This window comes from Cuculus canorus, chromosome 14 (assembly GCF_017976375.1).
Source record: "Cuculus canorus isolate bCucCan1 chromosome 14, bCucCan1.pri, whole genome shotgun sequence".
Taxonomy (NCBI): domain Eukaryota; kingdom Metazoa; phylum Chordata; class Aves; order Cuculiformes; family Cuculidae; genus Cuculus; species Cuculus canorus.
In genome coordinates, this window is record NC_071414.1 from 18,622,079 (window position 1) to 18,637,915 (window position 15,837).

General features: G+C 41.7%; 1 protein-coding gene across 7 annotated transcripts in view; it reads right to left on the reverse strand.

Moving 5' to 3' along the window:
• Positions 1 to 15,837, reverse strand: part of RAPGEF6 (Rap guanine nucleotide exchange factor 6) — a 123,542-nt gene that overhangs the window by 19,066 nt on the left and 88,639 nt on the right. For 3 of the 7 annotated variants that reach the window (XM_054079422.1, XM_054079423.1, XM_054079424.1), the window contains 9 exons: positions 14,831 to 15,074; positions 14,362 to 14,519; positions 13,442 to 13,456; positions 10,771 to 11,011; positions 9,272 to 9,655; positions 6,865 to 7,076; positions 5,407 to 5,530; positions 2,901 to 2,924; positions 80 to 300 (listed from right to left, as the gene is read on the reverse strand). In XM_054079422.1, coding sequence (XP_053935397.1) covers positions 80 to 300; positions 2,901 to 2,924; positions 5,407 to 5,530; positions 6,865 to 7,076; positions 9,272 to 9,655; positions 10,771 to 11,011; positions 13,442 to 13,456; positions 14,362 to 14,519; positions 14,831 to 15,074 — 1,623 coding nt within the window. The remainder of the gene's footprint in view (positions 1 to 79; positions 301 to 2,900; positions 2,925 to 5,406; positions 5,531 to 6,864; positions 7,077 to 9,271; positions 9,656 to 10,770; positions 11,012 to 13,441; positions 13,457 to 14,361; positions 14,520 to 14,830; positions 15,075 to 15,837) is intronic. The other 4 variants (XM_054079425.1, XM_054079418.1, XM_054079419.1 and 1 more) reach the window with 3 other exon arrangements.

Here is a 15,837-nt window from a genome sequence, read left to right on the forward strand (position 1 = left end):
AAAAGATTATTTCTAGAGAAGGAACAAGACTTTAATACATTTTATAGATCATGCCACCGTTCTAGATCATGGTACTTACGAGTGCTATATGCAGGCTCACACTGAAGGGACAATATTTGGATCTTTTCTTCATCTGTCTCTACGTTCAGGTTGGACAAGTACTGTTTCACCTTCCTCGCCATCTGGGCATCCTCGTAGAGCTTCTTAGCATTCAGGAGCGAGCTGCGTCGGGCACGCTTTTTGTGAGCACCTCCCTGTACATCCAGCATGTTCGAGTTTGTGCTGCCCTGGCTCAGAGACCTATAAAAGAAAAGAGCAAATCAGTAGAGTTTTAAGTCTCAACAGCACTGAGGAACTGCAGCAGCACACACCAAAGCAGATTAATACCAATAATCTTCAGTTAGGGCTAGTGCATGCTGATGCAAATGAGTTAAAAAGATGAACAGCATTAAAACAACACTTGTCTTAAAATATTCTGGTAAATTGATAGCAGGAATTTGAATCTAGAAAATGATTGCATATGAAAGTGTGGCACTAGCAAGAACAAGGCGTAATGCTGTGTAAAGGACCAATTTAGCCCTGCTAATGAATCAGTCTTGTTCTGCAAACCCCACGCTATTTCAGCTGGAGATTGCAAGAGTGGACGAACTTGATAACTTTGTTGGTTTAAGGAATTTGGTACCCACTGTGTGCACCAGGCTCACAATAGAAACTTCAGCTGAGTACCGAAGTGAGTGACTGGTGTAATCCTCCTAGAAAACTAAGCTTCGGATAATGTTTAAATAAGGGAGAAAATTATGTTAAATATGCAAAGTACATTTTATTACGCACTTGAATTTTTTCTCCAATTAAGTAAAAACATTCATAGAAAAGCAGCTTGTTAAAAAAAAAAATATCCCAACAGAGTTCAGGAAGGCAGCGATAACACACATATGCTGAGACTTGTACGGAGGGGCATCTATGAAAGACAACGCTCCTCAATGCTCCTAATTTTGAGCCATTTCCACCAGCAACTGAAGCAGAAATAAATAATCCCCGAATTGTTAACGTACAGATGTTACTGTCCCCAACAGTCACTCCTATTCACGCTGAATCAGAAACCAAACAATTGATCTTGTTCAAACATACATGTCCCCTCTATTTCAACTGTCCAAAGTCCAATGGCCACACCAGTTCTAACTCAGTTTTTAATAGATGGAGATCACAGTGTGCGTTACATGTAAATTTGAATGGAAAGAGCCAATAAAGTTGGTTGAAGTTGTTAATTTGGGCAGTTTTTTAAACATTCAGAAGAATAACTTTATTTTAAAAGGCTAAATTAGTTGTAAAGAGGTTTATCAAGATGTTGGGTAGGTTTACAAAATCACAAGTGGCAGAACAAACACTCTCCAGCACACAAGAGCTGTAAGGGCTGAAAGAGTCAGAATGAAACATTTTGTTTGAGGAAGTTTAAGGAATCAGGCACGCCAAGCTTAAAAAATATCAAGTGGTGGAAAACAGCTGACTGCACTATCTTCAGAGATGTTAAATCAACCACTCTAAGAGAAAATACAAGCTTAAAAACTGGCAGAAGTTTATAGCTTAAATGAAAAAATAATGCCATTGTAGACAAAGAGCACCTAAAGGCACGATGGTCTGTTCACACCTCTTCAAACCAAGGGAGCATTCCTGCCTCCTATGAGTAAGAGCAAAGCTACCATCTATTGTAGAAAGAAACAGGAAACTACATCCTTTTATTTTTTAACGATGTAAATATTTCATTGCTTACATACACACTGGTTGACTTTAAAGTCTGGGCTTGAATTTTTAAGGCCATTTAATTTAATTTCCTTTGAAAATTATTTTCCCTTATTCACTGTGTTCACAGTAACCCCACGGGTCAGAAATTGGGGTGGCTGCAGCCGGGTCCGAGGCACTCCCTGGCGAGCACTGACCCTGCGCCAAGGGCATCCGCAGGCCGCTCACTCCCCATCGGGGACCAGCAGCCAAACCTCCCTTCCCACTGTGGCTGCCACGAGTCCTGGCACTGTCCCCCCTCTGCTGGTGGGGGCAAATCCCTTCTCTGAGCAGAGGGCTCGGGTACGCTTTGTGCTGCATCACACGGGCACAGCAGACCCAGGGACGGCAGGGAGGGCAAAGCACCGCGCGGCCCTGCCTTCGGCAGCGATGCACAACATCGACATCATAACGAATTGCTGCTTTGGCACCTGATGCCCACAGGGTGCAAAGCAGCATTTCAAAGGCACACAGGTACGTGGGTAACAGTCTGTGGGCAAAAAGACACATCATAAACCCAAGGCTTCAAGAAACCCCTGCCGGGAGTCACTCAGAAATATCTCTGGGCACTCTCGGCGCTCTCGCTTGTAGTCATTTCATTAATCAGTCCTTACAGAATCAAGACTCTCAGTGAAATCAATGAGGATTTTCATGTATGAGATGTGAGATACGTTTTAAATATATACTAAAAATAAATACTTTGAAGCTTGAACTCAGACTCCGGGGGGAAATTACTAGAGCGTTATCACAATTCAAAGTGCCCTTACAGTTTAAAATGCAGAATGGCTTAAATTTTTCTGCTATATGTTAAAAAGCAGGTTATTTATTTCCTCAAATAGTTTGCCTTTCAATATAACAGCACAGTAGGGGGGGGGGGGGGGGGGGGGTTAATGCATAAAGCCAAAACTCAAACCACTTATCTGGTACACAAAAGCAACTCAATGTTGATAACTGCACTGCAACGTTGACTGTAACCACTTACTCCTGTCTTCCAAAAAATAGGTATTGCAGGGTTAATAAAATGCATGCTGTATTTCAGATGCATGCACTAAAGAGGAGGATGCAGTATGTTAAGAGTTGCATAATCTTTATTTTATCTTAGTTGCATTCATCTCTACACTTACCCCAAACTTCTCCACCTCTTCTTCCTGTAAGCAAGAGCCATATACATTGAAGCATGTATTTGAACAGAAAAGCACAGGAAAAAAATAAAACAGTTGAGAGTCAGGAAGAAAGATGTAGACAGGAAAGAACAGAAAAGAAAAGATTTCTGTACAGCAAAATTCTTCTCAAACAATAACACAATGTTTTAATGCAATGCAAGGGCAGGGCTTGCTCCAACACTTTCATATGGATGAACATCTATCAGTTTTTTGTTTATTTTTAACTTTAACCTACAGATTTAAAAATGAAACGCATTAAACTTCCGTGATTTCCCATAAGTCAAATTCAATTCTGATGGAGCGAGCAAAAACTGCTTAACTTATTCATCTCACAGCAAGTGTGATTAAATTAATTTACTCTTTGCATTAGTACTGCAGTAAGCGCATGAGAAATCATCATCAGTATTCAAAGTTTATGATGTTGTTTTCTCTTGATTGCTTGCTGGAAAACAAGCGAATTGCCAAATACAGGCTGAAAAACTAGATGCTCTATATTAATTGGTAATGAACTTGCTAACAAGTCTCATGTTGCCGCTAACAAACATCCTTTCTTGTTCATTTTTTTATCTTCAAAAGCACTTATTGGTGCTTCATAACACAAACTGATAGATCAAATACCAGAGGCAATGAAAATGAATATAAATGATGTGAAAACATGGAATTATTTTCTTTTAATCTTTGGCACTATCTCTAATTTAGATGCCTAAGCATTTTATGTCAGTGTGCATAATTTAAATTACGGGCATTAAAATGGGTTCTGAAAAACATACCAAAGGTAACTATTTACTGTTAAATTCATTTAACGATTTGACTTCATTAGGTCTTAGAAAGTGCAGGGAAAAGGGCAGCAGGGAAATCTATTTATAGGCTGATTTCATCTGAGAATGCCAAAGTTTGCTGAAAAGCAATCATAACCAATCGATAAGTAGTTTTATAACTTCATGTTAAAAAGGAAATTCTGCCAATTCAGAGGGTATGAAGGTGAATCTCCCCTTTGAAACGAACCCATCTTTAAACAACATTCACAAGGGATCTGTTATTTTTGTCTCCAACCTGACTGGACCAGTTTTAAACAAAATACTTATGTTTCCTGAGAGGCAGCCTTGAAAGCAAAAGCCAGACAGGATCGATGATCGTCTGTGAATCCTGACCACTGCAAGACCACAGGGTGCCAGATCTTTATGCTCTTATTTGCGCTACAAATCCTTGCATATGCTATTGCCTTCCACCGTGCACATGTAACCGAATTCAGGCGCTGAAGCCAATTTAGAGGTGCACGGGTGACCCATCAGCTGGGATTTAGTCAGGAACAAAGCACAAACTCGCCATTCAGCTTCAGCGAAAGGGTTGTCAAGCACTGGAAAAGGCTGCCCAGGGAACAGGTGGAGTCCCCATCCCTGGAGGGGTTTAAAAGCCGTGTAGCAGCGGTGCTCAGGGACATGGTTTAGTGGTGGAGTTGGTAGTGGTAGGCTTACAGCTGGGCTCGCCCAACTTAAATGTCTTTCCCAACCTAAACGATTCTGTGATTCTAAGCGTCCCCCGTGCTCTGCTCTCTCCACCGCTGGCCAGGAGCTGCAGGGGACACGCCTGGCACACGGCTCCAAAGAGGATTCTGCTGTTTCTTAAAGGAGAAAGTGTGCAATGCTTCAGCACAGGCCATCACCCAGTCATCACCTCCCCACCTGAGCTGCACCCCGAGAGGTTTTGCAAGGAAAGGAGAACAAAACTCTTCTCGATAGGGACCTACGGGCATCAGGACCCTGTGTGGACACAAAGAACAGCTGATGCTTTTAGTTCAGTCAGTGGGAAACAAACAGATGCAGGAAATTATTTACTTCCACTAAATATAATCTGGAGCCGATCAGCACCGGATTAGAAGTCGTGGTGCTTTTACGCTGCAGTTTGTTAATGCAGAGTCTGATGATATTATGCATCAGGGGAAAAAAAACACAACAAAGGAAAAATAAAACAAGAAAACACCCTCCACCTGCTTACAGCCTGAACATCTCAAGCATCATGTAGGTGGAACAAGCTGTGTTTAGAACAAATAAAAAATATTTTGTTTGTTTGCAATATGTTATCAGTGGAGATTTGTTTTGAAGCAATATTTCAGCTTTATACCTGGTGATTTGGGTGCTTTTTAATATAAATATGATTTCTTCCATAATATTATACTGTCCTCAAACTCTATTGACCCTAACATTTTATTTAGCAAAAATATGTATCATTAGAATTACAATCTATTTTTCTCGGCTTTTTGAAGACAACAAATGGGTTTTGCAGTTGTTAAGAGCAGGTATTGGAAGTGCCAACTGTGTTGCCATAATTTGATAAGGGTTGTGGTTCTGATGGAGAATGTCAATGATGGGTTACACAATGAAATACCAACGTACTGATGCACACACAAACCCAGATCTCTCCCCGCTCTGAGACACCTTCAATCCTACTGTCTTGCTAAATTGCACACCTTTGTCTGAACATTACAGCCGGATCCATGTTTGCCGAGGTCATTCTAACAACTTGGCGGATCTCCTTGGCAATCATTCTGAGTTTCTCAAAATTTACCAGGCCATCCACTTTGGAATCATTTCCTGTAAATTGAAACACACACAGAAAAAAAAGACTCAGAAAAACTTTTTTTAATAGGTAATGTGTTTCTCAGTCGCCCACATTACCTTTCCTCCATCAACAAAACTGCTTTAATCAATATAGCAAGAAAACAGGAAACTGGCAAAATACAAATGGCAAAACACAAACAGCAGTCAGGCCCACTCAGACAAACGAGCATTGCTCTCGCTAATGTATTTCTCAATTAACAAGTATAGGAGGAGAAAGGTGTAAGTGAACTATGCCCAAATAAACTCGCTTAGATGTTAATATAAATATAGAGCTGACATCAACAGCATTCACGTTCTGAAATTCATAGAATCATGGAACGATTTGGGTTAGAAGAGACCTCAAAGCCCATCCAGTTCCCATCCTGCGATGGGCAGGGACACCTCCTGCTGGATGTGGTTGCTCCAAGCCCCATTCAACCTGGCCTTCAACCCCTCCAGGGATGGGGCACCACCACTGCTCTGGGAAACCTCTGCCAGGGCCTCAACACCTGAACAGGCAAATGTTTCTTCCCGAGATTGGATCTCAATCTCCCTTCTTTTAGCTTAAAATCGTTCCCCCCCTGTCCTATCCCTGCACTCCGTGATCAAGAACCCCTCATCAGCTTTCCTGGAGCCCCTTTTTTGGTACTGGAAGGTCTCTCTGGAGCCTTCTCCTCTCCAGGCTGAACAACCCCAACTTTCTCAGTCTGTCCTCATAGGGAAGGTGCTCCAGCCCTCAGATCATCTTCATGATTTCCTCTGGACTCGCTCTAACAGGTCCATGTCCTTATTAGTTTAAAACGGTTCTGAAACTTCACAACCAAGAATTGAGCATATTTGGAAATCCTTAACATCTCTATCACTTGTGAACAGAACTTTGTGTAGAAGGAAAAAAATTGAAATGTTTAAACAAAACCCTTTGAAAATGTTGCAAGAGTAGGAGGTGTCGTATCATCGGAGCTGTCTGAAAGCCACAACATGGAACGAAAACCTAGGAACATTGCAGCAACAGGTTTTCATAAGAGAAATATATTCAAAGCAGTGTAACTACCAGTTCGCACACTCGCCTCCTCCTCTACCCTAAACCTGAAGACAGCCGATGATTAAGCATTGCTTTTAAAATAGTAAAAACACGCATGTAATTGTTAACATTTTGTCTAGGATCAGCCTCTTCCACGACACAGAGTTGTATGTTATATTCCTCCTACAAAGGATGCAGCAAAAGCATCCCACTGGACGCAGCTTCCTTCAGCCACGTCTCAGATCACAGCGCACTGAAAGGGTTAAAGCACATTCAGTGCTTGGTTTATTCTCTCTTCTGGCATTACCTTCATGCAGAAACGTGATATCCTTCTTGACAACAGGAAAAAGCGGAATAATTGGAGGCTGCATGCTCTGGCTGCTAAGGATGTTGCGGTATTTTGCCATGTTTCGAGATGGATCAAAAAGATCTTGAAGGTCTCGGAGGTGCTTTTCGTACTTGCTGGGTAACTTCTCCCACGTGCCTCGCAGACGCGCTACCGGTGCTAGGTTTAACCCGCTGCAAGGCAGATACACATCATTATCGGCTGTTAGTGGAATCATTACCTTCATAAGGAAGTAAAGGGTTGGGGTTTTTTGTTTTATGGAGTAAAAATAGCTTCACGAGGTTAACTGTACAGCTGGGTGAGAGTTCACCAAAATAAATGTCTGCTGTTCACTCTTGTGAGCGTGTGAAAAGCAGAACTGTAAAAGCACGACTGCTTCCTATTCACAAGGTACAAACTTCATGTCAGTCTGCATAAACAATCGCTCTAACACAGGACTGATGCCCATTCAATCTAAGAACCACTTCTCTCCTATACCACAATAAGGACAAAAAGGGTGAAAGCTTAATGAGGTGAATACACGGCTACAGGAGCAAACGAAAACAGCAAGAATTTATCCTGAGTAAAAGCAGCATGAAAGAAGAGGAGCATGTTTGGAGTATTTGTAAATGAGCATGAACAGACTGAGAACTAGGAACAGCAGATGTGCTAACACTTGTCATTGTACCCTCATTCTCATTAACTAAAAATATATCCAGAATTAGTTGGATGCAATGGAATAAAATAAACAAAATATATCAATATATCCATCCTCCCTGCCGCTATTTGTCACCAACTATGCTCAAGAAATTCTGCAATGACTGCAAAGTTCTCATAGCTGCAGAACTGGAAAGTGATGCTCTCCAGCATTAATCACTAAATCCAAAACCACAATATTACTGAATTTGATGTTCTAAGATCATTTTTTTTCTAGTTCTGAAAGCTTCAAAAAATTCCTTTGTATTTGTTTTGCTTTTCTCATACAGATTTCTCTCCATGCTATTGTCAAATCACAAACAAAGCCTTCCCTCACTTGGAAAATCCACCACACAGCTCCTCCTTTACATGCTGCATTAGGATAGTTATCTTCCTGTTTCGTGAATCATGGAATGGTTTGGGTCAAAAAGGACCTCAAAGCCCATCCAGTTCCACCGCTGCCATGGGCAGGGACACCTCCCACTGGATCAGGGGCTCCAAACCCCATCCAACCTGGCCTGGAACCCCTCCAGGGATGGGGCAGCCACCACTGCTCTGGGCAGCCTGAGCCTGTTGAAACGTGGCATCACGCTGCTATGCCATGCAAGGAAAGAAAGAACCCATGGCATATGCTAAAAAAAAAACATATTCCTCTGGAATTAAGGGTAAAACAAAAGCTAATTCATTTGCTTCTTTTTTGACCAAAGACCATTTCAGTCATGGCTTGATGAGACTCAATTGAGAAGCAGGAAGAGTCATTCCTCCACCTACAATAAACCATGAGAAATTAGACAGCAGAAAATAGAAATTAGATTCAGCATCCCCAAGTGTATTCACCATGTAATGAGGAGCCACAGCCCCAATGGCTGCCCAGCACCCTTTAAGGAAATTAATGAATTCTTTCATGTATGACTGAAGAGTAGCCAATACCATTTGATAAACTGGCTGGACATGGATGAAAACATTCCAAAATGGTATTTTCAAAGTTAGTGCTGGTGCTGGGATGCAGCATGAATCCAGACCTTTGTCTGATGAATCATTCTTAAAGTAAAACCTGTGTGGAGGGTAACTGCAAATAAAGGAAATGCTGAAGTCATGCTGCTGAAGTGGCAGCATCTAGCATAAATCTTAGAAGAGAAAGTCTAAATGCACAAATGAAGGGAAAAAAAAAGAGAAGCAAGCAGATGACAGGAAAGAATGAAAAGGAAAATTAAGCTAAAACAAGACTGATTTGAGGAAGTTCTTACAATGAAAGGAAGAAATAAAGCAATCTCTTCATCGCAGATATGACTCAGTGCACACTGAAAAAGTAACAATGACAGGAAAAAGACGGGAAATTGGGTGCCAGAATCACAGAAAATGACAGCAATGTTCAGGCAGGTTTCAGAAGTTCATCAATCAAACAGCATTTTTGTCCAAATCTTCTCTTTCCCTGTTAGGTAACAGTTTAAATAGAGACAGTCACATCAACCACCGCAGTGAGACTGAGCTGCTGAGGCTGAGGAAGGCAACACCTGCAGTGACAGCACATCTCGCTGGACAGCCTGGCTTTTGAAATCCTGGTAATTCCCTTAACCGCCCCGGCACTGTTGGTGATCTGTTCAGGATATACCTATTCTTTCTCTTTCCTTTTAGATTAACAGAATTGCCTTTGACAGCACAAATCAGATGTGACAAATGCGAAGCATTTTACCTTATAACTGCGAACATGGAATTGAAGTTCTTGCATTCTCGACAGTGGAGGGCAATTTTAATGAAATGCTTAATAATCTTCATTCTTTTGAGCTGGTTGGGCTCCGCTAAGATTTCCATGGCAACCCAGAAGGTCTCTTGATTTATGACATCTTCAAACTGTTTCAGGTGAGCATTTCCTGTTTTGGAGTCCAGCTTATAAAGGTCATCGATGTATTCGGTGGGCTCGATATTGCGAAATAACTCAAAGTCTCTCATGGAGAGCTGAGTGGCGACCTCGATGGTGCTCAGCTGTAGGAGGGAAATTTGGCTTTCCCTCAGTAGCTCTTGAGCATCCTCATCCGAGCATAAGGTCTCTGTCTCCATATTGTTCTTTAGATAATACCTGCAGAATAATGGAGTTACAAGAAAACGTTAAGAGACACTCTTCAAGGCAAATACATTGAACAAAACAGACATTGAACTATAACAATCAACGGGGACGTCACTGACACCGCAGGGGTGTTTACATGAGCGTATCTCCACGTTACTGTTGACAACCCAGAGTAAGAGGCAAAGACAGAGGCAAGAATGGACAGCATAACCTTGTACTTTATCTACTATAGAATAACATCATTACTGAAGTAAATACAACATTTCAAAAGCTGTTCTAATCTCTCTCTTTGCTGTTTTCTATACCGTAGTCCACAACATGCTGCAGCTTTCACCTTCAGAAAAAGGTCAGTTACTTTTCCATTTGTAAATTCAGCGGTGAAATAGCATTTTAGATACACATTAGACCTGAGAAATCTCTTGTTAATGCGTTTCTCCATTTCTTATACAAATCCAGTATGGTTTCTTACATAAATTCAGTGTGGCCTATTAATATCTACATAAAGCACATAGTATTCAGGAAATGAAAGTGTATCTGGAAAACTCATTTCCACAGTCCCAGGCAGATCACTTTTGGATATACAAAAAGTTTCTTCTTCATAAATTCCCTCTGTTGCCTAGCAAAGAAGATTAAAGAATTTTGTACTTAATAACACTTCTTCTAGTATGGATCAGCTCATCAGATAAAACTGAAACACTTACCATTTCAGAAACATTCGGAACAGTTTACATAAAAATGGAAGGTTAGTATGGGTTCATCGCAACATGACATGATTGGGAAGGAGATTAATTGCATGTTTTAATCCTGAGGTATATGTGTAAAGCATCAGAACATAATTTTTGTCTCTTCAAGTATAAGCCACTACATAAGTTGTCCTGATCTGCTAAATCCAGCTGTCATCAAGCAAGCCAGCTGTAGTTATGGGGAGGGGAGGTTTTGGTGCAGAAGAAGGTGAAACAAGGAAAAAGAGAGAGGGAACTGTAAGTTACTGGCGTTTACTTGCTTGTTCTTCTAATAGACACCAGTCTATATTAATTAAAACATCCCTCCCCAATCTTTTTTTGAATGCTTCAATCCTAAAAGGCAAAGGCAAATCCCAACTGAAATCAAACCAAGGGTGTATTTACCGTCCATTGAGCTGAATCCTGTCAGCCAGTTTAGAGAACTGATCCGGGAGTCTCCGCTGCTTGATGACCCCCTCGGGGCTGACAGACACCTCGCAGAGGGAGTAGGTCTCTGGGGCTCCCGTCAGGTTGAATTCGTGGACAGCGTGACTCACCACCTCTTTTGCTGTAGTGTCTTTGCTGATGATAATGTAACAACTCTGCTGGTCTGCTTTGAAAACTCTTATTACTTGATCCGGGATATCTAAAATAACAGAATAAATGACAGTTTTATGGCACAAAGGTACCTTTCCCTTGACAAGATGTCAGGTCATTCACTGTATTATTTGATAGCCAGAAAACAAATAAACAGCTAGCAAGAAAAAAGCCATGCCGGACTTGATAAATACTCCTAAAACTAACAATCATTTCCCCTAACTTTGAGAGGGGTAAGAAAGACAACTCTTGTCCTCTCTGCATTTCCACAGCTGAATTCATTTACGCTACCCTCTGACCACAATCAAAGCAGAAGACATCTACATATATTGCTAAGCTGTTCACTGTCATTCTCAGCATGTCTCTGCTTTGGCAGCATCATTGCTCTTTGGCTCTTTTGTCTTTGCAAGAGCCAAAACCAACATTTGTGCCAGGACACTCTTCCCAGGGTCAGCAAGCCATCGAGCACATGTGGATGGGCTGCAGGTGGGAGGACGTGAAGAGGAAAGGAGATTTGGTTGCTCCCATAACTAGCTGCAAATTTTTACACTCATTCTATCACCCCGAGGGAACTCAGCTGCTGCCAGCAGTTAATTCTTTGGCTAGGGTAGTTATTTATAGCACATTTTATGTATTATAAATGCATTAGAAAACAGCTTTATCTGAGGCAGCCTAGAGCAGGAAATAAATATCTAAAGAAACACACGTTTAGGCTACAGCTTGATGACCGCAAATAATTTGCTCCATTAGTTACCGCAGCAGGCTTGATTTTTATAATAAAACTAATTGGGAAAAAAATTGTCCAGAGTCAGCGTGCACTCTAATGTAAAACTTGCAAAACAGAGTTCCCCCCCTCCTCCTAAAGTTTGAAGACTAAAACTTCACAGGTTTTCTGCAGACCTGGGAAGGTGAGAGGCTCTCACACAGCCCTCAGCCACGTCTCCAGCGCCTGCAGCTATTCCAAACCACGGTGGAGGCAGATATGCCACCGACTCTGACATCAGGGATTCCCAGGGAGAGAAATGAAGGGCTGTTCTCACAGCCACAGCCTCCCACGCAGCCCTCACCTCCTCTCAGTTATTGGAGCAGCCTTTCCTAACCTCGGCAGTGAGCATCAGCTCCGTGGCTCAAGGTCCACGCCCTGCCGCTCACGGGGAGCCCCGAATCCCACGCAGGGCAGCGCCTGTCCCAGGATGCAACAGCCAGGCTTCCCTCTGCCCGAGGAGAAGCCGCGCTGCTGCCGGGCTGCGCATCGAGGTCTGGCCAGCAGCAGCTCGCTGAGCACAGTCTCACACGCTGCTTCCTCCACCTCCCACGCACTAATTTTAATTCTGTCAAAATCCACTGCTTAAGGATGAAATGGAGATTTTTCGTAATGGGGCAGAGACCTCGGCGTTACCATTTCCTGCACCAGGACTTGATGGTGTTGTGGGGGCAAGCAGCAGGAATTTCAGGGCAGAAAGCAAGCAGGTAATTTATCACCCGGCATCATAAGTTTCCGCCCACTGGGAAAAAGAAAAGCCTCAACATGAGCTGTATATAAATTGGAAGATGGGAAGAAACAGCACGTTAAAGAAAAATAAACCTAACTGAAAACTAATTCTACTAACGGTTTCGTTATTATGACTATCCCACTGCTGGGATAGCTCATTAAAAGTTACGGACTAGTTGAATTTGAAAAGCTCCAGGAGTACATGAATGAGTGCAATGAAAGCGAAAGATAAATATTACATACTTATTTCAGAGTGAAATTGGTGAAAGTGACACATGGAATAATATGGAAAATGCCTGCATTCATAAAAATCATAATAAATTGACAGAAGAGGCAAACATCTATACCCCAGCATCAACATACCTGAACATCAGAACACACTCAAAGTATAAAACAGAACTGAAATGCAACATGGAGGGGGGGAAAAGGAGGAAAAAAAAATCACCATGCAACTAACATCAAAACTTAGGGTAACTTGTGACAGAGAAGGGAAACATTACAAGCACGCCTGTCTTCATGGTCTTTGCTTTTAAGCAGGTAAGCATTAATAAAAATTGTTTTCTTATGCATTATTCAGCTTGTGTTGACAATACAAAACACGTTTCAAGTTTGCATGCACACAATTTTAGTTACAGAGTCCAAGAGATGAACAAACTAAGTCTCAAACTGCATTATCATCGAAGTTTCAGTTCTACAAAGGGACGTGAGCAAATCCTTCCTTTAAAGCAAGGTCACGGAGAAGCGAGTAACCTGCCAAAGGTCATTCCATGTGTCAGTGGTGGAAATGGGAATCGAATGCAGGTCTCGGCCTCCATAGAGCACTGTGCCCAGAAAGAGAGACGATGGATGTGTGTCATCTAGGGGCACAGGGCTAGCTAATGCCCTAACAACGATAACTATGTCAACGCAGCGTGTGAAAGTGTTAAGTTTAACAGGCAAGCCATGCAACATTAAGGTCTACAGGACGCTGCACATCAGGATACTTACAGTAAAACCCAACAGCTGCGGCAGGGAAAAAAGAAAAAACACTCTGTCAACACCAAATTGAGATTGAAATGTTCACAAAACTTATCAAGTGTAAACAGTACAGTGTTAGAAACATTCCTGTATTCACTGCCGTTCAGAAATGATAGCATATTTGTTACAGCAAACTTAAAGGTAAGAAGGGCTAGTTATCAAAATTTCATATTATGCAGTAACTTGCATAGTATTAAATGAAGATTCTTAGAGAACACACGTGTAGCTGTCACGCAGACAGCAAGAGCTCAGGTTTGCAGAAAAAAGGGAATATGTTTGGAATGGATATTATTGCACTTCATAGGATATATCTGGGTACACCCCTTTTAAAGGGGAAATGTGCAAGTTAACGTAAGTCAGAGCCACGAGGCACTTCACAGAATACGTAATTATGCACAGAACTTCCACTTGAAAAACCATTTCTCAGGTTTTCAGGTGTATATACGTAACATTTGTGAAACATCAAACATGAATTTCATGTTGGCACCATCACAGTCCTGCTCTATCCACAGTATTGCTGAAATATGTATTCAGAGGGAGGGGGTGGACAAGTGACATCGCCAAGAGCATTGGGAAGAGAGGACTAAAAAGCAAAGTGCAGATGAGGAGCATCTGCTTCCACCAGAGCTCTGGTAAACTCCAGTAAGATCCTCAGGGGTAGCAATATAGCTTGATTTGGAAAAACAAGCTGAGTGTCACATTACAAAAAAGCAGACAAGAGGTTCAGTTGGTTCAGATTTTCAGCAAAGCTCCAGTTTGGACCTATTTGGGCCACAAGACAAACAACTAACTGCACTTGGCATGTCTGGTGCTGGCAGCAGATGCCATTTCCCCCCTGAACCAGCTGCCTTGTGACCATCCTGTACACCGAGCTGATGCTGCTGTTTTACCTGAAGGATTGGAGAAATCCAGAATGCTTGTTGTAGGCTGCAACAGGTCAGGGCTGCTGGATGAGAGCGTTCCTGGAATCGGCATGATGGCCAGGCTGTGTCTGCACTGCCGCGTCCCGACGATGCTGTCGTCCTGCGACTGGCTCACGCTACCATCGCTGCAAAACAATCCTGTTTCAATTCCGTGCATTAAGCTCCCTATAGTCATTTTGGGATGAACAAAACTAAGAGAAATAATGGCACTCAGCTGTTTTAACTAGATGTTGTAGACAGGCTTTCAAAGCAAGGAGAGAGGAAAAGAAGATTTGGGAGTGTTCGCTGGGAGAGAAAAGATATTTTGGTCTTGTTCTGCATTTATAGGTCAGATATGCTGCATTTCTTTGAAAACCAAAGCAGACTGAAGATACTAAACAACTAAAATATCCCAACTTAACAAGGACCAATAATTTTTTGACCAGATCTGACAAACCTGAACAATTTTGGAGGCAAGATGCTGAAGCGGGTCTTGTCCAAGATTTTCCTGATTCGGTTTCTCCCACCAGATACAGTGTTTGCTTTCATTTTCTTGTTCCCTTTTTCACGGGGAAACATCTGCTCCACATCTCCAGGCATATCTGGGATTGAATAACGGTTATTTTTCTTCTCTGCAATTTTTGGAATATGGGGAATTCCATTCTTCTCTTGTCCTATTCTGCAGAGCAGCTCCTTAAACACTGTAAGACAAGAGGACAGAACCTGCTCAGATTTCCTATTTCATTTATCAAACTAAGCCAGTTTATTACCAACACTCACACTCCTGACGACATAATTCCATGGAAAAGATAGCGTTTATCATGTTCTTTGTGTGCCTTCCCACATGTAAAAGGTGAAAACGAATTATTCAAATTGTTTTACCAACATAACTCTTTTTTTTAAAGACCTTTTAAAACTCTTTTTACATCTTTTGAAGTGACTGAAGTCAGAAATTCAGCATTTTCTGTCTAAAACTGATACTGGGAGAATGCAGAATTGTAGAGAGCAAATGACTCAGACTGTCCCTCTGAGCAAGGCAACCTGGACTTTCTGTATAGGAAGTCCCAGTCAAATTGCATATTTCTACTACGAAATAAAATCTAAGGCTACAAGCCTTCACAGCAGAGATTCGACTATAAGAACAGGAATTGCTCCTTGTCAGCACCAGGGCACGTAGCACTCCATTAAAAAGAGAGCATAGCAAGTATCAACGTTGAAAAAAGCTTCAAGACATGAATCCATTACAATTTATCAGTGAAATCTCTTTGAAATTATATCAGCTAGCAGTAAGAAATTAAAATCCAATCCTAAACACACGTTGCTTACATTTACAATACAAATGAACAATCTATCCCTTTCTGGAGCACCAGTTACCATGGCTGTTATACATTTCTTTGGAATTACGCTAACAATCAACCACTAGGATCTGGAAACTTTTTTTCCCTGGACAATGATAAAGAGAAA